We start from the raw sequence: 26,479 nt of genomic DNA on the forward strand, positions 1-26,479 counted from the left end.
TCCGATAACAGGTTGGTTATCAAAATAAAAGTGAGTCATGTTCGGCTGGTCATGTGATCTCCACATGTCCGCCCCCATGAGGTGACCCGTAGAATAAAACAACTTTCTGTTGGCCATTGTTTTCATCTTATGTGTAAAAAGTACTATTTCTTAGTGTAAAACTTTTCTATGAGGATATAATTACTCCTTTACTATAGTCACAGTCCCATACAAAGGACAAAACAGAATAATGAAAAAGATAAAGTATACAGTATACTGTATGTTTAGAATGAAAAGTTTGGCTCAAATGAAATTTGGAATGAAATGTTGGCTCAAAGAAATAAAGAAAATTATTTTAAATAGAAGATTTAAGTCTTTAACTCTAAAAACTTGATTACAAAGACTAATGTACAAAAAGCTGAAAAAAGCCCCAAAAACGATTACTTATACAACATCTTTATTCTTTATAATTGAGATCCTTTCTTTATTACTAATTGCAGTCATTTTGGTCCTTAGTTTTAAGAGAGTTTCATGATTTATTTTCAAGTCTGCACGCAAGGTTGAAAGGTTTTTGGGAAGGAAACTATTAAATTAAAGTTTCATAACTCTTCCAAACTGGGATCTATCCAAACTACAATACAGAGTTCTAAAATTCCAAAGAGACCTCATCATGGCTTTTATTGTAACACTAAATGGAGTATGAAAAAAGTGGAATTACATTATGAGTCAACATGCAGCTCATTTTCAAATCCTGTTTGACAAATACTGATTCCTTAAGACTGTGTCTGAGCTTTTGGCTCCCTGCAGTCTTAAAAACTCTAATCAGGATTTAAAAATGAGCTCTACACTGACATAATTCCATTTCTCATCAATTATGTGCTTTTTCAAAACACTTCCAGATGAGGATTTTATGGAACAGTAAGAACTCTGTGCATTTAAATAATTGTGGGGAAATAAAAGCAGGCTGGTAGGGAGGTCAGTGAAGGATATAAACAAAAGTAAGAGGTGAGAAAGAGGAGGAGTATTAACCCAGGCTACAACATTAGGATGCAGGAGGAGCAGGAGAAGGCCAGGGAGTACGACCCGGCCCGACTCAGCAAAAAGAGATACGGGACACAGGCCAAGGTGCGGGGGGAGGAAAAGGGGATATAGGAAGACCTGTGGAAAAAAAGAGAGGAAGACAAGGAAAGGACAAGAGTAAAAACAGCACCGTGTCCAAGGGTCCTCCACAACAACTTCAACTGGGCATCAATTTAGTGACAGAATGATCAAATGGTGGCAATATGATGGTTCTTGAGGATTACAAAAAAACAATGTTTATCCTGTTTTTTATAGTAAATGTTTATTATTTATATATCAGCAGTGGAGGATGCTGGGAGGAGCACTGACATGTCTTGACTTTCAAGGTGGGAGACATTCAGTCATTAACTGAAGAAATTAGTGTTAATAGGAGAGAGGCATACATTCTAGGAGGATGAAGACACAGGAAAAAGCATAGGACAGCAAAGGTACAGATGTCCTAATTTAATCATAGAATGATTTTTTTTTTTTTTTTCAGTTTTATGAACTTGTTTTCAATTTAACTATTAGCATTTTAAGTCATAACTTTTCTAGGCTAAGCGTGCTAAAATAACGTGAGCTCTTTTTTGTATTGCAATCAGTGGTTGTGGTTACACAGTGGCCCTGAAGCATATTTAGACACTAAACCACACTGCAAACACACCAATCAGCCACAACATTAAAACCACTGACAGGTGAAGTGAATAACATCGATTATCTCGTTACAATGGCACCTGACAAGGGGTGGGATATATTAGGCAGCAATTTAACAGTCAGTTCTTGAATTTCATGTGCTGGGAGCAGGAAAAATGGGCAAGCGTAAGGATCTAAGTGACTATTGTGATGGCTAGATGACTGGGTCAGAGCATCTCCAAAATGGCAGGTCTTGTAGGGTGTTCCTGGTATGCAGTGGTTAGTACCTATCACAAGTGATCCAAGGAAGGACAACCAACCGGCGACAAGGTCATGAGCGCCCAAGGCTCATTGATGCACGTGGGAAGTGAAGGCTAGCCCGTCTTGTACAATCCCACAGAAGAGCAACTGTAGCACAAATTGCTGACAAACCTAATGCTGACCATGATAGAAAAGTGTCAGAACACACAATGCATCACAGCTTGCTGCGTATGGGGCTGCGTAGCTGCAGACAAGTCAGAGTGCCCATGCTGACCCCTGTCCACTGCCAAAAGTGCCTACAATGGGCACGTGAGCGTCAGAACTGGACCATGGAGCAATGGAAGAAGGTGGCCTGGTCTGATGAATCGTGTTTTCTTTTAGATCATGTGGATGGCCGGGTGCATGTGCTTCGTTTACCTGGGGAAGAGATGGCAGCAGGATGCACTATGGGAAGAAGGCAGGCATTGTGGCAGAGGCATTGTGATGCTCTGGGGAATGTTCTGCTGGGAAACCTTGGGTCCTGGCATTCATGTGGATGTTACTTTGACATGTACCACCTACCTAAAGATTGTTGCAGACCAAGAACACCCCTTCATAGCAACAGTATTCCTTGATGGCAGTGGCCTCTTTCAGCAGGATAATGCACTATGCCACACTGCAGAAATTGTTCAGGAATGGTTTGAGGAATATGACAAAGAGTTCAAGGTGTTGACTCGGCCTCCAAATTCCCCAGATCTCAATCCGATTGAGCATCTATGAGATGTGCTGGACCAACAAGTCTGATCCATAGAGGTCCCACCTCGCAACTTACAGGACTTAAACTATCTACTGCTAACGTCTTGGTGCCAGATACCACAGGACACCTTCAGAGGTCTTGTGGAGTCCATGCCTCGATGGGTCAGAGCAGTTCTGGCGGCACAAGGGGGACCTACACGATATTAGGCAGGTGGTTTTAATGTTGTAGCTGATCTGTGTATATTTCAATTTACAATCAAGGCATTTAGCAGACATTATCTAGAGCAACTTACAAAATGTATTTAGCATCATATATGCCACTGTTGTGATAAACTGATGGCAAGCATGCACTTTGGAATGCTATCTGTTAGAAAATAAGTTTTTCCTGTAGAATGAATCCAGAATTTCCAGAATATATGAATTCACTAAATGGCATCTGCAAACGAATAATGCTGGACCTTTATTCAAAACCAACTGCACTTGTATTGCCATTTCTGTTTAACCAACAGGTCCCAAGATATTTTTTAAAGGATGCACAAAGTTAGCTCCTCTCAAGTTAACACAGGTGTCTTGGCAGAGGAACCAGAGTAGTTCATCACATTAACTAAAGTGCCCAAATATCTTTTTTTTTTCTTTACTTTGATGTAGTTTTATTTTTAACCTAACAAGCATGCTTGTGCTATCTTAATATATATTTTATAAACAGCATATCTATCTATCTGTCTATCTATCTATCTATCTATTGTTGTGCTCAAAAGTTTGCATACCCTGGCAGAAATTGTGACATTTTGGCATTGATTTTGAAAATATGACTGATCATGCAAAACAACTGTCTTTTATTTAAGGAAAGATAGCACAATACGACGATACTTGAACAAAAATTAGCTGCATGGTTGAGTTGCCAGAAAGAAGCCAATGCCACAAAAAAGCCCAGTTACAATATGCCCGACAACACCTTAACACACCTCACAGCTTCTGGCACACTGTAATTTGGAGTGACGAGACCAAAATAGAGCTTTATGGTCACAACCATAAGTGCTATGTTTGGAGAGGGGTCAACAAGTATTGTGCTCCTTGAAACAACCACACCGTCTTTTTCCAGAGCAGTCTGTATTTCTCCTGAGGTTACCTGTGGGTTTTTCTTTGTATCCTGAACAATTCTTCTGGCAGCTGTGGCTGAAAACTTTCTTGGTCTACCTGACCTTGGCTTGGTATCGAGATCCCTGAATTTTCCACTTCTTAATAAGTGATTGAACATTACTGACTGGCATTTTCAAGGCTTTGGATATATTTTTATATCCTTTTCCATCTTTATAAAGTTCCATTACCTTGTTACGCAGGTCTTTTGACAGTTCTTTTCTGCTCCCCATGGCTCAGTATCTAGCCTGCTCAGTGCATCCACGTGAGAGCTAACAAACTCACTGACTATTTATACACAGACACTAATTACAATTTAAAAAGCCACAGGTGTTGGAAATTAACCTTTAATTGCCATTTAAACCTGTATGTGTCACCCTGTGTGTCTGTAACAAGGCAAAACATTCAAGGGTATGTAAACTTTTGATCAGGGCCATTTGGGTGATTTCTGTTACCATTATGATTTAAAAAGGAGCCAAACAACTATGTGATAAATGGCTTCATATGATCACTATCCTTAAATAAAAGTTTTTTTTTTGCATGATCAGTCATATTTTCAAAATCAATGCCAAAATGTCACAATTTCTGCCAGGGTATGCAAACTTTTGAGCACAACTCTCTCTCTCTCTCTCTCTCTCTCTCTCTATATATATATATATATGTTACTTGGATATTTTCTATCTAATGCAATGACATTCAGACATTTTAATTGTGGCTTAAGTGTCCAAATATTTTTTTGGTCCACTGCATGGGTATTTATGAAAATAACAAATGCAATTTAAAGAGATTTCTTGCAATTAATCTAGCAAATTAATTTCTATTAAGTATAAGAAATACAATGTTCTGCAATAGGAATGTACAGCATGTTTAAAAAAGGTGTAACGATTAAGTCATCTCAGTTCGGTTAACTCTTAAAATAGAGCCCTAAGTATTCTTTTCAAAAATACATACAGTATTTAATGGAAGTGCATGCGTATCCTGTTAAATAATAATTAACTTATGAAATCAAATCAGACATTTGACATTAGGATTATATTCCCCCACTAGAATTATTATAGGCCTACATAATATTCAGCATTATATATAGTAGATTAATATGACACTATCATTAAAACTCTGTAAACTTTAATTTACTCTCGTGCAGTCAGAGCAGATCACTTTCGCCCTTCAAACAGACATTCGATCCCTTGCGCTGAAAAGGCGCATCTCTCTCCCACTTCTGGTTTCAGTTTTTGCAGTTTCAGCCGAACTCATCATACAACACCTGTGGTTGCTAGCCTGTAATCATATTTTACAGTTTCTTGTGTGCAATGACGCAATTTCCATTTGTATGCCTGCGTTTAGTAGGCTTAGGACGTTGGCATTTTGAATAGAACAGACGCTCAAATAATAATAATAAAAAAAGTCTCATATCCACAAAGCGCATCGTCACATTTGTGTATCGTGCCACGATAAACCGTTACACCCCTAACGTTTAATTAAATCTGTTATGATGAACATATCTACATTTTCTAGCATTGAGCAGTAGCCATTCTAATTTCTTATACGTAGCATGCTTCTGCTCGTCAAATATCAAAGACAATTCAATAATACTGCATATTAATACTTTTTTACAAATCAAAAACTTGTAATTTAAAAATATGCTAACGTACATATCAGCTAATAAATCTTGAGCAGAATCATGCTGGTTTAGAAATATCCCATCCATCCCATTATTTGAAGAAAGTGGACACATGTTATTGTCCCTTAAAGTTATAATAATATTTTGTACAAACATACATTCAAGAAGGCACTTATAATCTTACCCGGTTTCCTTTTAATCCTGCTGGTCCTACTAAACCCTGAATGGGAAAGAGACATTATTATTGGTCTATTTTTCCCTTGAGGGAAATTATACTGCACATTGTTTGAAAATGTTAAAGTATTTTAAATGTTTTCTAGGACTTACAGGGATGCCTTGAGGCCCAGTTGGTCCTGCTACTCCCATATCTCCCTTTTCCCCCTGTAAAGTTAATAAAACATAATCATTATGTTAAACTGTAATACATTTAAACTTTGTACCTTATACCAATGCATTGTTTGTATAGTCTTATGCCATAGCTGTTTCTAGGTTATGCATGCGGAAATAATGTAATCTAATTTATATTGCAAATAATTGGTTGTGGTTATACTTTACAGTGGCCCCAAAGAATAATTAGACATTAAACCACACTTCAAATATATTTTAAGGGATAGTTCACCCAAAAATGAAAATTCTCTCATCATTTACTCACCCTCATGCGTATGGCTTTCTTTCATCTGCTGAACTCAAATGAAGATTTTTAGAAGAATTTCTCAGCTCTTTTGGTCCACACAGTGCAAGTGAATGGGTGCCAAAATTTTGAAGCTCAAAAAAATCACACAATTCAGCAAAAAATTTATTAATGTGACTCCAGTGGTTAAAGCAATGTCTTCAGAAGCGATATGATAGGTGTGGATGAGAAACAGATCAATATTCAAGTCCTTTTTTGCTTGAAATTCTTCTCCATCTCCAGTAGGACGCGATAAGCATTAAGAATGTGAATCACCAAAAACAAAAGAAGAAGAATGTGAAAGTGATCTGTTTCTCACCCATACCTATCATATCGCTTCTGAAGACATTGATTTAACCACCGGAGTCATATGAATTAATATTTTGCTGAATTGTATGATTTTTGAGCTTCAAAATTTTGGCACCCATTCACTGTATGGACCAAAAGAGCTGAGAAATTCTTCTAAAAATCTTCATTTGAGTTCAGCAGATGAAAGAAAGCCATACACATCTGGGATGGCATGAGGGTGAGTAAATGATGAGAGAATTTTCATTTTTGGGTGAACTGTCCCTTTAAATTTACAATCAAGGAATTTAGCAGACATTCTTATACAGAGTGACTAACAAAGGTTATTTAGCATCACATATGCCACTGTTGTGATAAACTGATGGCAAGCATGCACTTTGAAGTGCCTTATTCTGATTGGTTGGCAGATGTTCCAAGGGTTTTGATTCATTTGTAATAACCGAATGGCAAAGTAGTAGTTCCAGGTTTGTAGACAACAATTGTTCCTTTTCTGTCCCTTTTTTTTTTTTTTATTAAATCAGTGGTGGCCCTGTTGGTACATATTATATTAAATATATAAAAACGGTTCAAACAACACTAACCCTTTCTCCTTTTGGTCCTGCAGGCCCAGGAACTCCAGCTGGTCCAATCAGACCCTTTGGACATGAACAGAGAGACTGACATGAGTGAGCTTCTACAAAGGGAACGGTGGTGGATGATTGGATCAGACAGGGAGAGAAACAAGTCAGTGTTAAACACCAATAGATCAACAAACTTTTCTGAGCTGAAAAAGAGCCATTTTTAAGCTCTTTTGGTGTAATTAAGAGCATCCTCACCAAGAGGTTGAGTATCTTTAAAATCTTTTGAGACAAAATCTGCTAAACATTCTATAAAACTCCAAAGTTTGTTGATTTAAAGGGAAATTAACAGGCAAACAAGTAAATATAACAGTGAAACCATCTGCCATTTTCATACATTGAGTATTCATCAGAAGGCCTGTTAGACATCTTGCTTTTTCAGGAATCTTGCTTCTCAGCCATTTGTACAGTATACTGTAACCATTGTTCATGCAGCTGCATCCCATCATGCTCTCTCCAGGCATGACATTAAAAGGTCAAAGCTTGAATGTAGCTCTTTTGCTCAAAGTCAACAGAGGCCAGCCATGTTTAAATGTATATAGAGGTATAAAAGGGCTGCGACGGTGAGAAGAGATTATTCACTTTGGTACAGCCCTCTGCTGGAGGAAAAGCAGCTTAAACCGGTCTAAAGTGGTTGCTGGTCTTTCTGTTCAGCTGGTTTAGCTTGTCGGCTATCTGGTCTCCTAGCCTGGCCAGCTGACCAGTGCCCAAAACTCCCTAAAACCATTATAACAGACCAGTGTAACCAGCTCGCCCAGGCTGAGAGAACAGCTAACCACCTTGGGCTGGTTTAAGCTGTTTTTTTGTTTCGTTTTTTTAACAGGGCACTAAGTGTATACTTTTAAAAGAGAGAGAAAGCGTGTTTGGGAGAGAGAAATGTTTATAAGCGTTTGGGCATGCTTCCCTTTTAGTCCCTCGCATGTTGACGAGTTGAGAAATGAACTGAGGGGCGGTACCTTTGAAAAGAGCAAGAGGCAACAGCCAAAATAGGCCTAGGGACAAAGTTCATATCAAAGTCATGCCGATACAACCTCAACAAGGATCTAAACAAGACCCTGACCATGAGACAATAAAGAAACAGATACAGTAATGCAGACATCAAGCAAGCAACAGTTCAAGCAGCAGAAAGATAGAAAGAGAATAGCAAGCAGCCTCTGGAGGGGTAAGAAAGAGGGGTGGATGGAAACAGAGAAGGGGGGATGATGGGAACGGGTCTTGCGCCACTCACCACTGGACCAGGCCTGCCGTCTAAACCATGAGCCCCCTGGACAGTGTGTAAATAGTTAGAGAGAAAGAGGAGAGATGAAGGTGGTGGTGGGGGGAGGAGGGAGGAGAGGGGTGGGTGAGTGAAGCAGTGACTCGTGTGCCACATAAAAACAACACTAGTTTTGATGGAGGGGTGATGGGTTGAAGATGATGTGTGAGAGACTGACAGTAACTCCTTTATATGTTTCCTTTAGCTTGCTACTATCCCAATGGTGCCAGTGTGGCCGCTAGTAGTGAACCAGTGAATTATTTGTTCTAAATATAGCGTGCTTTTTCCGTTTCAGCTCTATGGATGTTGGTATGTATTTGGAATATGTGAGAGAGCCTATAAATTCCAGAAGAAATGCAAAAGCCTAAAATAATACTGTGATGTCCATAGCAGTTCAGTTCTAAAAACCTAGTAAGCTGCCAACATAGGCAGCATTTTAAGGCATCATAGGTGCACTCCTGATGCAAAGGGTTTTCCAAAAGGTTGGCAGCAGAATTATGTTGTATAAGATAACAAATTCTTAGGCAGCAGAAGAAGGCAACTGCATTATAAATTGCAAAAAGCTCAGTGAAAAAATCAACCCAGGATGGCGGATGAAGTGAGAGAAAAATTAAGTACAGTATTTACTTAACCCTAGGCTGGGGAGAGGAGCAATGAGTGAGTCGGTCAAATTTTAGTGAAAAAATATTGAAAAGAGGGTGCCTTCAAATACTGAGGACATGTGACTTTGTATATAAAGTTTGGCATCAACTCACAATCTTTATCTAAAAAGTAAAAAGGCAGCATTTTTTGAGAAGGCAGCTGAATGCAAGCTCCTATCTCTTTAATGCTTCTTTCATGATTTCAACAAGCTATAAAATGGAAAATAAAAGCAATATTGTAGAAAAATATAAAACAAAGAAATGTATTGTGTGGGCCCTAATGTGTTGAAAATATCAGTTAATTAATTTTCAGAGCTACCTTCATAAGCTTGCCCTTTTAAGGGTTAAATATATACTTAAATCTTACATAATTACTAAAAATTCAAACAATACCAAAATTATCAATAAAAAAAAATCATCTTATTTATTTAAATGATCTCATCAAAAAAATTTGTATCTATGACCGTTTTATCCATTATATGTATTTCTATGCTACAAAAATATTATTATAAAATTAATTATTAAATTAATATATTATAAAAAGAATATTTAAAATATAAAATATTTCATCCTATTTTTATAATTTACATATTTCAATTTCATAACAAAATTCCATCAAATTGAATTATGTAATGTTAAACAAAATTAAATAATTAAAAATTAAAATATTTATTTGATTAAAGATTATTAAAATCAATTTGACGGAATTTTTGTAATGAAATTACACTGTGTAAATCTTAAAATGATTTTGTGTATGTATTTCACATTGTTAGATTAACTGTCAAAATCAGTTGTGAGTCAGTTCTCCTGTGCACTTCATGTGAGAATCTTAAAATCAGATTATGAGGCTCCATTTCTGTTAGGATGCTGCCTTAGAAGTAGGGCTGGGACGATTCATCGACGTAATCGATGTAATCAATTACAGAAATACGTCGATTTGAATAACATGTGTCGGCGCGTCGCAATGGAGTAATTAAAATGCCAGCGCCCGGTTTAAGCATGGATTACGCCGAAGAACAAGCTGCAGCTAAAAAAACTCACCCACGGTCATCTAAAGTGTGGGAGTATTTTAGCCAGAGACCCAGAACAGTGTGGTGCTGTGTAAGCTATGCAAATTGGAAATGGCTTATCACAGCAGTACAACCGCCATGAACGAACACTTGAAGCGAAAGCATCCCGGAGCGCTTTGTCAAGACGGCAGCAAGGCAGCACCATAAACCCTGTTTACTTTTTGTCCCCACCCAAGAATGACATATTAATATTACAACACGTGTTTCTGTTAGTAGTAGTCACTTTAAACTGATTTTCTAAATGTTTCCTCATCGCCCCCATGTTAAAAGTAATTTTTGCACCACTGCTAACGTTGGGTGACCATACGTCCTCTTTTTCCCGGAAATGTCCTCTTTTTCGGACCTTAAAAAAGCGTCCGGCCGGGATTTCTAAATTTGCGAAAATGTCCGGGATTCGGTTTTAGTTGCATTATGATGTGCATCTGGTCTAATACTTCATTGTGTGTGCGTGGATATTTGCATTGCTTTAACCCCTCTTTGTAAGTCCCGCCTTCTCGCACACCAATTGGTCAATTATAAAAGGCTTGCAGCAACTTTTGGCCAAATTTCAACCTGTCATTCTCTCCATGAACGCACAAAGCACTGTTGTGTTCGGCATCAGACTGTTGCTTGACAGTAGCAGCAAATGACAGCTGAGTGGAAACAATGCCCAAATGAAAGTGCAAATTTACCGAAGATTTGCTCAAAAAATTCCCATGCTATCGTCCAGGTCGAGATCCATGGGAAGCAGAATGTATGACATGTAAAGCTGGCACGTCTGTGTCAGTTGCTAATAAAGGTGTAAGTGATTTAGAAGCACACATTAGCTCTGCGAAGCATAAAGGGTCAGAAAAAGGTGAAAGTTCATCAGGTAAATTAACTGACTACTTTTTGCGACCAGGTAAATTTATCACATTGCTTCATTTTCCATGGCCATTCAAAATAATACTAATAGTTAATGAAAGTACACTTATGACATCAAATATTTTATTTTAGTACATGGACATTCAAAAGAATGTTGGACATTTTTATTTATATATATATATATATATATATATGTTATGCTAATAGAGTGTCTTTCTTCACTGTATTAAAGTTTGTATTCATAGTAACACTGTTTCGAACCTTATTATCCACCCCCCTGGCGAAAAAAAAAAAAAAAGGGAGAAGAGGGGTGGGTGTCCTCTTTTTGGAAAACCAAATTCCTCTTTCCTCCTGAAAGTGACTTGAATTTTACATTTGTTTAATTTATTTTGTTGTTGGATTGCTAATTATAGATTGCACTTTCCTTTTACTTGAATTGAACAAGTTCTTACTTTTATTTTGGAGAGATTTTATGTTGGACTGTAAAATGGAGATTACCAGTTAATACAGGGCTATTTTTGTTGCAGAATAATGCCCTGCAGTGCACACTTTGTTTCTTGTACATTTGTTTGTGTTTAAGAGAAGATGATTTAATAAAATATTGAAATATTAATGACAAGTATTTTAATATTTATTTTGGGTTAATTAATTGTTATATTAATCAAGTAATAATTATAAAAAATCTTTAGAATAATCGGCAAATTAGTCGTCAGATGAATCGACTAATCGGAAAAATAATCGTTAGATTAATCGATAAAAATAATAATAATCGTTAGGTGCAGCCCTACTTAGAAGGCAGCTGCCTCTGTAGGAAGTAGAAAAGAAAGCAGCTTACCAGGTTTTGAAACAGAGTCAATTATTGTCATAACCTTTACATAACAATTAAAAAAATCTTGACATTTGAGAAATTTACAGCTATACATAATTAAATAAATGCTATATATTGTTCTGGAAAATAAAAGGAGTTACTGTGCCATTGATTATGTGACCAGAACAAGTTTATCAATGACTCTGACACCATAGATATACACCAGAAGTCAGGAAAAGACCCCTGAAACAATAACAATAACACAATCTAAAGCATGCCATTTAACAGAGCTGACATGAAATACTTTATAAACAACCACATACAGTATTTTGAAATAATAACATCATCCACATCATAGCTATGGAGGAATGAAAGCCAATTACAGTCACCTGAAACCATCATGAAACGGTAATCTATTAAAATGTGTATACAACAATGTGACAACTAAGATGATTACATGATGGCACTTGTATATATTTGCCATGATTGCAAAATGTGTATGTCCACTGATTCATGAAATGTGTTGACACATAAGCCATGAACCATGATGAAACCAAAGACACATGAAATAGCAGCACGTTGATATTTGTATGAAGGGGCGCTAAAGCACAAACCTTACACAGAACATGCTTTTCCCACCAATGTTGAACTCAAAGGAAAGACAAAAACATCAAAGATCAGTGACAAGGTTTTATAGAAATGATCTAATTAATTCTGCATTTGGCAGATTTATATTTCTGTTTAATGGGCTTGGCGCTTGCCAAACTATGTCAGTAAATGCAGTGCATGTTGAAGTATGAAATGCTAGAAATGTACTTACAGGGAGTCCAAGATGGCCCCTGACTCCTTTGTCTCCTTTCTGTCCAGGTGATCCTTTCTCTCCTCTCAGGCCTAGTCCTGTCTCACCCTGACCCAGAAAGAACATATAAGATTGAATGCATTTAATGTTGCTTAACATTTTGAATGGGAAAGACCTAATACATTGACCTTTAAGTCAATAAACACTGTTATACTAAAGGGCACTTACCTTTGGCCCTGACAAACCTGGAGGTCCCTGATAAGTAAAAAAAAAAAAAACAATGAATATGAATGCATCAAAAATCTACGACTAGCTCCAATGGATAAATGAAAATTTAAATGCCAAAAAAGGCCCATTGCCAAATATTACACAAGGTAAGTTCCTAAAGCGGAGATGGGTCTATAAATATTTATGGCATTGAAAAGAAGATAATTTAAATTAACTGACATTATAAGTCTTGTATATGGAGAAGATATTGCCCTCACCATTGGCCCAACTGGCCCTGCAGGCCCTGGAGGTCCAGCAGGCCCGTAGACCTAGGAAAAAGTACATAAGAGAGAAGCCATGACATATTAAAAATTTAACTTTTCAAACATTGCCAAAAAATTCAAGACTTTGGGCTGGGGATGCGGGATGGTTTGGGTGGTTTGGTTAGTACTGGGCATCTATATACAGTATACATGAATATATATATACCATGATGTTGCAAAGTATTTATACATTGTGTTATTATTCATTGAACTGTCTTTAATTTATGCTGATTTTAACTGTAATATGTTGATAATTACTATATTGCCAGAGAGAGAATCTAATGAGAATCATCATTGGTTGCTTATTTGATGCTTAATTGTACTGACAATAATGTAAAATTGCAAAAAAAAAAAAAAAAAATAAAAAATAAATAAATAAATAAATAAATAAAAATCTTAATGGTCCTAAATTGGCTTTATTTTATTTATGGAAAACATAACTTTTTATCTCTTTATATTTTGGGGTAAAAATTTGACCTGAACATATTTTTGTGAGAATCAACTAATTAACAAATAAAAAGTGTGGAACATACCAGCTCTGCTTTATCTCCTTTCTCGCCAGGGTCACCTTTCTGACCCTGAAGTTATGAAAAATCAAAAAGAAGAGGAACAATTAACTTTACCATTCATTCAGTGAAATCAACATGGCATTAATGAAACACATTCTACCCAAAGTCATGTGATCCCATTTTTATTAATCTATTATAGGAGGGGCACCATTGCGTACCACTGGGCCTGGCAATCCAATGGGGCCAGTGGGCCCTGAAATCCCCTTTTCTCCAGTAGGGCCATCTAAACCCTACAGAATGAAGAAGGAATGGGGAGATTAAGTAGACGGTAAAGTCAGCTGTGGGGACGGGTTTGACAGCAACATCACTTGACAGCCTTGAAAACAAGCTTCACAAGAGACCATTGAGCTCAACATTCAAACTGTAGGATTAACAATTAGTAAAGTGTAAGCTCTTAAGAACGCAATGCTGCCCAACCAACACAAACTCTTACCAACTTAATTAAAGCACTTAGGATGCTGCCACTTATTAAAACATCAGTGACCTTGTTTACATTCATATCATTTTCTGATTAAGATCTGCTGTCTATTCTGGTTAAGCCTTTATTCTGAAAAAAATAAAATAAATACCTTTACATGCTCCACAGCTATTGGAATATTCCTCTAAGCTATTCTCCTCTGGAAATACAATCTTACAAATGTAGGCCATGTAGGCCATAAACTTTTAAAGTTGAAGTCTGTAACTTTTTCTTTGTTAAAATAATTTCTCCTATCCCAGACAACTAAAAGTAAGCCATTCATTTGTTAATTTTCTCAAAAACTGTAAGCACTGTGTTTCTATGGAGCTTTGAAAATTGCTCTGTTTGTTTTGAGTGACCCGCTTAGACCCGCCCCAACAGGAGTACTCAACCAATGGCATGAGTTGGGGGCAGGGCTATCTCGGAAGACGGTGGGCATGTTCAGAAAACGGTTTTGAAATCAAAGTTTATTTTTGCAATTCCATTTGGTAGCGCTAGTGGCGCAATAATTACATTCTTCAGCTTTTAGTAAACATTTTTAAGTTAGTTAAACTTACAAAAAAAAAACAAAAAAAAAAACTTTTAAATATTTTTTTGTCTCACAACTGTCTGTATTTAATATCACCCTTATTACCTTTGTTTGGACTTTCAAAGAGATATACTGTTAATGAATGTTCAGCTACAGTGAATGTTCTGAATTAGGTGTTTCCATGACCCACAATTAGATTTCTAGAAACAAGAATAATGGCTTTCTCTAATTGTGGCAATCTGGTTAATGGATTTACATGATGCTTAATTGGAATATGGCCATATTCTGATTAATATCAGGAGATTCTTAAACATGAAAATGCAGTCTTTCATGCATGGGTTAAATGACACAGGGTCACTGTGATTCTTTAACAATTCAAGTGTTGTCAAACAGTCCTTTTTGCAGTTACAGTTTCAATGGGAAAGCTGACACTGTCACTCACAGGTGATCCAGAAGGGCCCATATCGCCTTTGTCTCCTTTTGGTCCAGGGAAGCCCATGACTCCTCCCTCTCCTCGTGGTCCCTCTGGTCCGGGAGGACCGATGGGCCCCTGCTCTCCTGGCTTTCCTCTTGGACCCTTAGAAGAAAACAGGTACAATCACTTAAGTATCATACAAGTTTCACCTTTGTGTAAATACATCAATGTTAAGTCAATGTTAATGAATGTTTACCTTTTCCCCATCAACACCAGGGGGACCTGGAAGTCCAACATCACCCTGAGAAAAAAATGAGATGGTTTCAAGAAAAAGAACAGGGAAGTGCCTTGCAATTCTGCTTTCAATATTATAGGGACACCAGTGGTTGTATAGTATAAGTTGTTATGTAAATCAGGGAGATAAAATAGAAGAATGAGTGAGGGTGGTTAGCTACCTTCAAGCCTGGAGTCCCAGGAGGTCCAGGCAGACCAGGAGGGCCCTAAAATAACAAGATTAGATGTTAAAATAAACATTGAAAGATATCTGTTTGTGTGGCCCAAAAGTCTTCAAACAAAATGTTAGTGTTTTTTTAAGATAGCTGCCGATATGCTGAAGATACTGGCTAAAGGCCAATTCAGCGACACTCACCATTGAATGCACATTCCGAATATCCTGAAAAACAAAACGTAATTAGTTCCTTCACACATGACAATAGAAGCTACAAAAACGTGTACAACAATTAGACTGATAAGTGAATTAGTTTCTTCACATATTACAATTAATAGAAGCTAAACAAATGCTAAATAAACTTGTACAACAATGAGGCTGAAAAGTAAATATAAATTCTTAGAGATGTTAATGAAGACATACATTCTCATTGTTGTTGATTAAAGTTTTTCCTGGCTCCCCTGTTGGACCTGGTGGACCCTGTTGAATGATGGGGAAACAGTCAACATACAGTATACAATACTACACTGATTAACAAATCTGATGACCTGGTTTACAGCATGAATGTGACTAGAGTATTAATGACTTAACATATGCATGGCCTCTACTCACCCTTGGTCCAGATGGGCCTTCCTGACCTGGTTCACCCTGCAGGGCAGAAAACATGATTTGCTAAATTCTTCTCCAATGAGATGTAACAATCTAATACATGCATTTCTAGTGTTGAAATAAACAAGCACTCAGTTTGGGTAATAAAATGCCAATTACCCACCTTTATGCCTTGATCACCCTGATCACCCTATGAAAAGAATGCAAGAATGAAAACTGAGATCTTGTACAGTACAACGGTGAGGTTTTTGGCACACTAGATATACAGTATACAAACAGCAAATTGTTGTTTGATGTCATGTTTACTAATGTTTAATACAAAGAGTATAAATTGGTACATAATCCACATAAAATATGGATTTTCATGAAAACATGCAATAAGTAATCCAAAGTAATCAGATTAGATTACCTAAAAAGTGTGATTATGTTACTGATTACAATTATAGTTATGTAATTTGTAATCAGTACCAGATTACATTTCATATTAAATCCACGTACCCAACACTGGATGTACTGTAGAGTGACCCCAAAAAGTAACTCTACACTTAGGCCACATTTAAAAATGTGTGAATGCCATTACACTAGACTAAAACCCTCTTTACACCTGGTTTTAAGATGTGTTCCGGGTGATCGGACACATGTGGTCAGCGCTAAATACAGGTCTAAATGGGGTCTAAAAAGTTTTGTGATCGGATCACAAAAACCACATATGAATGTGGTCAAAAACACGTTACCACATCGCATTTGAGGTGTAAATGCTAATCTGTCCTGTATGCATCCTGGCAGCAGAGACGTGCCACCCCTCACTTGTCAATCAAATGCTGCGCTAAAACAAGAGTTTAAACTTTGTAGATTACGTGCAGCTGTAAAAGGAAATAATCGTCCAAATGGAAAATTTTAAAAAGTGTATATGTACACAAGCATGAGAACATTTTGGATCTTCTTCAGTATGTCTGAAATCAACATGAACTGACACTTATGACAGGAATGAACATCTGAAGCCCCTTTAATACAGGTACTCCTCTAAAATAATAGAATTCTGCTCAAAATGTTGCATTTGTGGTTGTTGTCACAGTATAGATACATTTAAGCAATCAGATGTAAACAGTGATGTGTCTCGCCTGACCACATGTGATCGGATCACCTGAAACGCATCTTAAATCCAGGGGTAAACAGGGTCTTAAAGGTGCACTCAGAAATGTTTTACCCATTAAAAACATTTTTTTACTCCTAAAGAAATGGATTGTAATTTTGAAACATATGTATAAAATCATGACCGCTCACATGACATGAAGACTAATTTCAGTAACCTTATAAAAGCTGTTTTATTCTACATGTGGCAGGGGCACCCTCATGGGGGCTGCAATTTTAGAATCACATGACTAGTTGAATATTACTTGCTTAATCTCAGTAACCATCTTGCTATTGGACACTTTCACTCTTGGATTAAATGTATCATGGCTGACTGTGAATAGTGAATTTTTACAATGGCATCAGTAAATGAAAACTATTGATTTTGAATGATGCTGCATCCACATCACTAGTTGTCACTGCATGTCCAAGATGACACGAACAAAAAGTTACTGAGTGCACCTTTACTAACATAATATCCAACATTTTCATTTTGCAAACAACATTTGGTAACACTTTATTTCACATTGTCCATATAACACATACTGCATGTTCCTATTATTATTTACTGTAGTAATAACAACAACAATATGTTAGTAGCACTAAAAAATAAGTACAGAGCAAATACATTAAGTTTATTAGTATTAATCAGTAATTACCTATGGAAATACAAAGTAACATGAACACTGCAAAATAAAGTGTGACCCAACATTTAAATGAACATTGTAGGAGAAGAAGTTTAGCAATATTTGTTTTGCAGATGCAACTTGGTTTTAATATTTTATTACCTATGAGTTTTGTACATTTTTAAGTGTCCAAACAGTATTTGGGGGCACTGTATTTCACAAGCAGCAATTCAGGAGTACCTGAATTACTGTATGTGTATGGCCAGTTAGAGACATTTAAGGGGCTTTTCCACTGCACGGTACAGCTCGACTCTGCTCGCTTTTTGGGAGTTTTCAACTGTGGATAGAACCTGGTATCTGGTACTTTTTTTAGTACCACCTCAGTCGAGGTTCCAAGCGAGCTGAGCCAATACTAAATGTGACATCAAAACCCTGCAGGTCACTGATTGGTCAGAGAGAATCGTCACTACTAGCGTCACTGGATTTGCGACATAGGACATCAAGCCGCTAGTTTTAAAGTTAGCAACAGCGATAGCAATATCATTTGTTCACGTGACTTTTGAATTGTAAAAATAAATGGCTGTGCGCAAAACCATGCCGTGGTCAATAAACGAGGTGCAGACGTTCCTCTCGTTAGCGATGAATGAAAAGATGCAAAACGAAAAAGTCTTTCAGGAAGTGTCTCAGCTCTTGTCCACACACGGCTACCACTGGACCTACCAACAGTGTAGGGAAAATTAAAAAAAAACTTAAAAGTGCCTACAGAACCATCAAGGACCACAACAGCCGAAGTGGTTCAAACAGAAGAAAGTGGAAGTGGTTTGACCAAATGGTCGCTATCTATCGGCAACAGACCGGCAAGCAATTGGAGGGAGAGTGCCCTGGACTCGGCCACGGTGTTGTTGGAGTCCACGATGGAGGATTGTACGTTTTGTTACGTTAACTCTATACTCTGCTTGAAAGCTTCACTTTATTTAGTTGACCAGCTACTGGAAAGCTTGCTTCTAAAACAACCAGGCCAGTTTAACTAGTAACTAGGAGCTAGTAGCTAACAGCTAGCGGTCGTGTTATTGTTTATGGTCAGTAATGTTTGTGTCTCGTTTAAGATGATGTCACGGCAGTAGAGGCGGCACAACTATGACGATCAGCCTATAATCCCACTCAAGTTGAAGCGGCACTAAACTGCAGTGGAAAAGCAAGCTCAGAAAAGTAAAGCAAGCAGAGTCAAGTCGAACCGTAACGTGCAGTGGAAAAGTGCCTTTAGAGCCACTTGGAGGAGAGTATGGAGAATGTACCTTGGGTCCAGCTTGTCCTGATAATCCTGGGGCACCTGGTTCTCCTTTAACACCATTTCCTGCAGCACTGGGCTCACCTTTCTCTCCCTACCAATAAATAAAGACCTAGGAGTTAACCATGAGACAAATGATTCAATTATTCAATATGCAGCTATCTACTGTATAATGACAGACTGCAAAAAATGTCTGGTGTCAGCATCTTGTTCCCACTTTCAATTAGTGAATCAGCTATGGTACTTAAATACAGGGAGCAAGCATAAGTTAAACACCAAGTAATATCTAGAAAGTTGCAATGACATGACGTGGCAAACAGAATGCACTGTGACACACACACACAAAAAATCAGCTGTCTAATCTCTATTGAGTGCAGACAGTCAGGTTACCAATTCACTAAAGTCTTTTGGACATGCATGTGTAGTTCAAGTCAAATATAAGTTTTGTCAAACTGGCTTTTTTTGTGAAATCACAAATAGAGCGTCAACACCACAAATCATATGTAAAAACTGTGCTGAACATGCGAGAAACACCCACAGTATTCATTCAGGGTGTACCTTGTAGCCCCGCTTTCCAGGTATACCAGAAATACCTGCCTGACCCTTTACAATATAGACAGGAAAGGCACAGTTATTTTTATAATTTCATATGAGCAAATGTGATGAAAACCCAACCAGACCAGACCAAGCCATGCCTTTACCTTTCGTCCAGGGGTGCCTGGAAAACCAGGCTCACCCTGAGTGTAAAATGTCAACAGCAGTGAGAAAAACAGAGAGAAAGAGAAGAGAAAAACAATGAGAATAGACCTAAACGTGCTACAGTGCTGACCTTTGAAAATCAACACAGGAAACAACGTTGTACGCCTGATAAAGTACTTTGGTGCATCTCACCAGTTGTTCTTCATTTGAACTGAAGATTGTTTTCAGTAATTATTCAGAGTTCACAGTTAGGCAACACAAACCAGAGCTATCTGGAAAAACATTGTTTACATCTATAGTAAACCCTCTTGGGTCTATCAGATGTCATAATTTCTATTGAAGCAATTAGACAGCACGCGTTGGTATCAATATTTAGATTGGCATGTTGAAGTTTGTGCGCTCCAGGCACGCAAATAGCTGATCACTAGCAGTGCCGAAATGAGTCACCTACAAGCGGTTTGTTATTAATAGTAAAGAGCACATGACAGTTATTTAATTCATGTCTGTTTGCTCAGATTAATGAGCCGGCTTCAAGGCAGTGATCTACAGACACAGCTGGGACTGCATGTGGACACTCAAGCCATCAGGATCATGGGGTGATGGGGGGCTGACTGCTTGGGGCACCATCGTTCTTTTACATGCCATCTAATTCCTCAAGTCTCAGATGGCACCTTACAGTCTCACTGAGAAGCTGAGACAGTTATACATTGCATTCCTGCATAATGAGCAATTAATCGCCTTCTGGTGTGAAAGCAATTGGACATTATTACATAATTGTAAGATATAAGATGGGCTCTCAGAGGAGCATTTTCAGCAGTGGAATGCTTTTGGAACAGCATGCAGTCTTGCAGAGTTCTGGGAAATAAGGAGAGGTCTTTGTAAAAATATGGAGGATAAAGGGTTTGGGATTGGGGATTGGTATTGGGGTTGGGAATGGGGAGGGATTTGTAAAAGAGGCTTCAGTAGAAGTGAACTACAGTACCTTCACTCCTTGTTTCCCAGGCATTCCGGGCATCCCTAGCTCACCCTGCAAAATCAATTAACTATCAGTTACTCATCTTTGCAACCCTTAAAGTCAAAATGAAAGGCTGTTTTCAACACAGTTGACTTCCGTAATCTGATGAATTTCCAAGTGAAACAGGACATTCAACAAGAAAAAAATTTAGGGTGGCACTTGATTATATGCATCGGGACTGATTGGATCGTGAAAAGTGGGCATTACATACCAGAATTGAGCCAAGTAGTTAGATGGGAAGGGTTGAAAAAGTAAAGTCTTGGTCATTTACCTATGCACGTCGAATTTCCGTGGACAAAGAACAGTCATCTCAATTGGAATCCGCACAATCAGGAATTTCATGGAATTTCCCTATGCAATTTTAGTGTGGGGTTCAATTTTGGTGAAGTTTAGTGAAGTTTTGGTTCCTCTTGGTCAAGTAGTGACCTCTGTGAGGACTGTGCTTCAGCCATACAGGAGATACATGAATATTCACCTATGCACTAAAATTCTGCTAGCAAAATATTGTCAACTCAATGGAAATCTGCACGAATAGGAATTTCGCCAGATGGACTTCTAGTTGTAAAGAAATTTTCTTACATAAATTATGCGTGGGATCCAGGATTGGGGATCTTTGACACACAAATTTGCATCAATGACCAGTAGAAAAGTAGCTTGGTTTGGCAGTGCTTCGTACATAGCTACACTGAATATTCACAATGGACGAGAAAATAATTTTAGCGTTGAGTTTCTTTATAATTTTACTATTCCAGAGCATAAAGTGCAACATAAGAGAGACTACTTGGCATGTTGTTTTTGCAGGTTACATACCATGCCTTCTTCGCCTGTAAAATGTTGCCATGCCAAAGTAAATGTGACCGCACCTTAAAAGAATAGTTCACCCAAAAATGAAAATTCTCTCATTATTCACTACCCTGATGCCATCCCAGATGTGTATGACTGTCTTTCTTCAGCAGAATACAATGAAGATTTTTAGAAGAAGAAGACAGAGCTCTGTCAGGTCCTTATAATGGAAGAACACAGGTGCCAGCACTTTGATGAAAAAGTCATATTTGTCCAAAAGTCATATTTAGGCAGCATAAAAGTAATAAACACGACTCCAGTCGATCAATGAATGTATTCTGAAGCAAATCAATATGTTTGTGTGAAAAATAAATTGATAATTAAAATGTTATTAACTTTTAAAAAGTGTTTCCTACCAACAGCTGAAGCATCACGTAGCTGTCACGTGACAATTCGAAAGCGGCACTTATTTACAACAGAAGAACGAATGTCACGCGAGAGTTTGGCCATTTCAAACAGCATCAAAGCCCTGGATGGAAGCGCCGATTTAAAGTTAAAAATGTTTTCATTATCGATTTTTTTCTGACATAAACCTATCGATTCACTTCAGAAGACATTCATTGATTGACTGGAGTCGCATGGATTAATTTTATGCAGCCTAAATGTGACTTTTAGACTGTCAAAGTGCTGGCACCCATGTACATCCATTATAAGGACCTGACAGAGCTTTATCTTCTTCTAAAAATCTTAATTTGTTCTGCTGAAGAAAGAGTCATACACATCTGGGATGGCATCAGGGTAAGTGAATAATGAGAAAATTTTCATTTTTAGGTGAACTATTCCTTTAAGAAATATTTGTGAAGTCAACCGAGAAGGAAACTCATTTAGAGGCAGAGCAAATTATTATATTTTGATGAAAGATTAAGAATCAAACATATATTTTTGTAATAGTGTGCACAGATGAATCCTGCACAATAAGACCAGGAACCTCTATTAAGAAAGTAAATAGAGACAATTTTGATTTCATGTTGACTTTAAACAGTCACACATTTATGACCCAAAACTGAAAAATCCTATTCATAACCAAAGCAAAGCACCATTTAAAGCTTTTTGCTTTAGCAGTTTGTTAGAAGAAGTATTTCCCTGCCAAACAAACCACTGATATGCTGGTTTACCAGTTAGACCAGAACCAAACCACTACAAACCAGCATAAACCAGCCTAGACCAGCATGGATATTCATGCTCGTCTAAGATGGTCTTTTCAGCAGGATTAGCAAACACACAAACAAACAAACAAACAGTTTGGTTTGTATTAACTGCCTTACGAAAATAATTTTACAACATGTCCTGTGAATTCCTGGCAAACCTCTCTAGACAACAATGCATGCCACATGCAGACTGGTGGCCAGACAGCAGGCACTCTAAGTGGAAGGCAGAGGGCGAAGATGGCATGAAGACTCCAGTGAGTCTGAGCAGGGGGCAGGTGGCAGAGCTTGGCACATCTCGCTTTGACAGGTGCAGTGGTCAGACTTTGGAGAGGGTTGCAGATTATCAAGACAGACAGAGAGCACATGTGTGTGGCGTGAGAGTGTTGTAATGATACAAAGAAATCTACTGTCTTTTTGGGCCTGAGACAAGACTGCTGCATACTCAGCTGCCTTCATAAACACTGTGAGACCAATCAGGGACCAGGAAGAGAAATAAGGGGTTGGACAAAACTAAAGAGAGAGAGTGGGAGAATAATGTGGAGGTTTATGTGTTGACTGTTCCAGGAAGATTAAAGAGTACGGCTCCATCTAACCCTCCCCTTAAACCTTTCAGGGGAAGAGGTCACTGTGAGAGATCACCTGTTCTTTTCTCACCCCTCATATTGTGCTCAAAATGGCATCTTTCCATTTTGTGTTTTGATTGTAGAGAATATACACTTATCACACACTTATTTTAAGCTCTAATTGTGATATTTCAATAAATAACTATGTAGACTAGTTGCTAACTTTTTTAAAACAAAAACAACCTGCCTACATGGTAATGTATTAACATATGATGCCATATTTGGACTTGGCGCCTTACAAGAATTTTGATTGGTGTGCGTGTGTCCATACAAACACTGATTGTACTGTAGTTTAGGGCAGGGAAAAATGCAGTGCACAGGATGTGATGGTAAAGCTTTATCTCCAGGGTTTGGCGCACACAGTTACTGTCGGAGCTTCTAATCAACATGATCACACAAAAAGTCGGCATGTCGCTCCTAAATGTTCCAGTACCCTGGCATTGGCCCCACCATGCAGAGTTACTGACAAGCGACATATCCTATCAGACATTTTTGCATTGGTTTAAGCATGCTTACCTTCCCCAGTGGCATGACCGGAAACACTTTGCTCAGCAGCGTGGAAGACTTCATTTCTCATCTCGCGTTGAAACCAGAAAGTAATCGTGTTTGCATAATGAGTGACGACCGTGATTCAGAGATTGCATTTTCCTTCTAAGGTTACATCTGGAGTTTGGGTTTGTGGGTAGTTAATAAAATATGTATTCCTCTTCACTGTATTACATCCTCTACAGCTAAAAACTGCCATTTTCAAACTTTTCCAAAAGTTGCTTGTCCACACTGAAATGTCTGAAAAAGCATAAATCCCCTTACTGTGCATTTGGGAAAAAATGTAAGGACAAAATCACACAGGAATTCAGCGTATTAGTTCCAAATACTGTTTTTCCAAAAAAGTGTTTTTCCACCTCAAGTCCGACCCAAAGTGCTGTATAATGTTCATGCCCCGAAATGTGCCCACGCTGTGCCTTTGACGTCACATCCATTTTGATGGCCAGTGAGCGAGATATTACATTTGCAAATAAGTAAATATACTCTGCTTTGCACTCAGTACTGTTAGGTGAAGATAAATTTGTCTACTTATATAAGTATATGTTTTATAAGTTTAGGGTTTGTGTTAGGAGTATATTAAAGTATTACTAAAATGTTTCCAAAAATCAGAGGCACTTTGCTTTTTATGCCACATCCAAGTGACAGAACACAGCATGTGCATGACTTTAGTTCCAGCATGTAGAGATGGGTGACCACTTTAATCATGAGAGAAACTTTCATGGACCCCAGAGTGCATGTTGAAAACAGGAAGTCTCTTCGATCTTCTTCCTCTCCAATCAATTCACACCATTCCAGTCATCCCCTCTGTCCATCGTCATGCCTCCATCTACCCTGTCCACTTCTATTTTAGTGCTAGAGCGAATAACACTTGGTGGGGCAGAGGCTATAGACCCAATGTGGGTGAACTGCTATAGGCTGCAAGTGATTTATGGGAACAATAATCTCTACGCTAAAAATGATGAGGACCAAAGACAATGGCCTTTGGAGTTTAGAGGAACTCTGGGAAGATGAAGAGAACACTTATCAACAGTGGGGAAAGGGGCTACGTTCACTGCTGACAAACTTGATTCCTTCAGGATGGTTCATAATAAGTAATGGCTTAGTTTGGCTCTTCTGAAATAGGACACCAAGGTATACATGCTTGGCGGTGGAGAAAACAGTCAAAATGAATTTCCAAAATAAATGATTAAGTTCCATTTACATGTCTACATGCATCATATGTGTCTAAGTTCTTTAAGACACAAAGAACCTTGTAAGGACAGAAAAACAATGTATAAAAGGTGTGAATTTTCGGCACTAGCAGCACCAAATAGAATTGAAATTTCAAAATTGGCTCGAATGTAGTGAGTTTGGGGTGGGGCTACCTGTTAGACCAGTTTGAAAACAGTCATTATTTTTGCAATTCTGTTTGGTGACACATAGAAATTGAACACTTGGGTGAATTCACTAAACACTTAACTCAACTGTGCAAAACGCGCAACTGTTTTGGGCCATATATATATAGAGTTCAGCACAGATTTTTGATTTGCATAATCGTGAGCTAAAATAATCGCAGACACCGCATGGAAATAACCTGTTTTCAGTGAGCACAATTCAATCTTAGTGAATTACTCCCTTAATAGCCTGCAGCTAACTACGTTTTTTAAAGGACAACTTGACTGTAGTCTAAATATGAAGGGTATGGAAGGGTGGAAACGAGCAAGCTGCTGCGTGCCTCGCAGCGAGCGCTCAACCAAGTCGTGACCTTCCAGCGAGTTAGGTAAGGCATCTCCCTAGTCCCGTTAAGGGGGAGGAGGCACTTACCCAAGTAGGCTACCAGCAGTACCTTTCCTGATTTGCTGTTAAGCAATTTCCCACCGAGCACTTTCTAGAATAGCGCTGGGAAGTGCTCTTCCCTCTCCAGGAAGGAAAGCACTATGGAGACCACACCTACCGTAGGGAGGTTAACAAGTGGAGAATACCTCACATGGGAAAATAATGGTACTACAATGGTACATGTCCAAAAAACATGGTTTTACCATGGTACTTGTCAAAAAAACTTGGTATTACCATGCTACGTGTTCAAAATATTTGGTAGTACCATGGTAAATGCCCAAAAAACATGGTGTTATCATGCCACATGTTCCAAAAATGTTGTGGTACCGTAATACATGTCTAAAAACATGATATTACCATGGTATATGTCCAAAAAACATGGTGTTATCATGCCACATGTTCCGAAAACGTTGTAGTACCATAGTACATGTCCACAAAACTTGTTAGTACCATGGTACATGTCCGAAAAACATGGTATTACCATGATACTTGTCCAAAAACATTGCATTACCATGGTACATGTCCAAAAATCTTGGTAGTACCAAGATACATGTCCAAAAAACATGTTATTATCATGGTACATGTCCCAAAAAATGATATTACCATGCTACATGTCAAGTAAAGTTTGTATTAGTACCATGGTACATGTAAAAAAAAAAAAACATGGCATTGCCATGGTTTATGTCGGAAAAACTTGGTAGTACAATGGTATATGTCCAAAAAACATGGTATTGCCATGTTGCATGTCCAAAAA

General features: G+C 38.0%; 1 protein-coding gene across 1 annotated transcript in view; it reads right to left on the reverse strand.

Moving 5' to 3' along the window:
* The window catches only part of LOC127413495 (collagen alpha-1(XIII) chain-like), an 86,607-nt gene that overhangs the window by 11,887 nt on the left and 48,241 nt on the right, over window positions 1-26,479 (reverse strand). Inside the window, exons 19-37 of the mRNA XM_051650678.1 lie at window positions 19,738-19,773; window positions 19,595-19,639; window positions 19,044-19,130; window positions 16,155-16,181; window positions 15,995-16,030; window positions 15,806-15,862; window positions 15,584-15,607; window positions 15,390-15,434; window positions 15,191-15,235; window positions 14,962-15,096; window positions 13,692-13,763; window positions 13,498-13,542; window positions 12,920-12,970; window positions 12,663-12,689; window positions 12,456-12,542; window positions 8,247-8,282; window positions 6,983-7,036; window positions 5,753-5,806; window positions 5,610-5,645 (exon numbers count right to left, since the gene is read on the reverse strand). Of these exons, the coding sequence (XP_051506638.1) occupies window positions 5,610-5,645; window positions 5,753-5,806; window positions 6,983-7,036; window positions 8,247-8,282; window positions 12,456-12,542; window positions 12,663-12,689; window positions 12,920-12,970; window positions 13,498-13,542; window positions 13,692-13,763; window positions 14,962-15,096; window positions 15,191-15,235; window positions 15,390-15,434; window positions 15,584-15,607; window positions 15,806-15,862; window positions 15,995-16,030; window positions 16,155-16,181; window positions 19,044-19,130; window positions 19,595-19,639; window positions 19,738-19,773 (999 nt within the window). The remainder of the gene's footprint in view (window positions 1-5,609; window positions 5,646-5,752; window positions 5,807-6,982; window positions 7,037-8,246; window positions 8,283-12,455; window positions 12,543-12,662; window positions 12,690-12,919; window positions 12,971-13,497; window positions 13,543-13,691; window positions 13,764-14,961; window positions 15,097-15,190; window positions 15,236-15,389; window positions 15,435-15,583; window positions 15,608-15,805; window positions 15,863-15,994; window positions 16,031-16,154; window positions 16,182-19,043; window positions 19,131-19,594; window positions 19,640-19,737; window positions 19,774-26,479) is intronic.

This window comes from Myxocyprinus asiaticus, chromosome 23 (assembly GCF_019703515.2).
Source record: "Myxocyprinus asiaticus isolate MX2 ecotype Aquarium Trade chromosome 23, UBuf_Myxa_2, whole genome shotgun sequence".
NCBI classification, from domain to species: Eukaryota; Metazoa; Chordata; class Actinopteri; order Cypriniformes; family Catostomidae; genus Myxocyprinus; species Myxocyprinus asiaticus.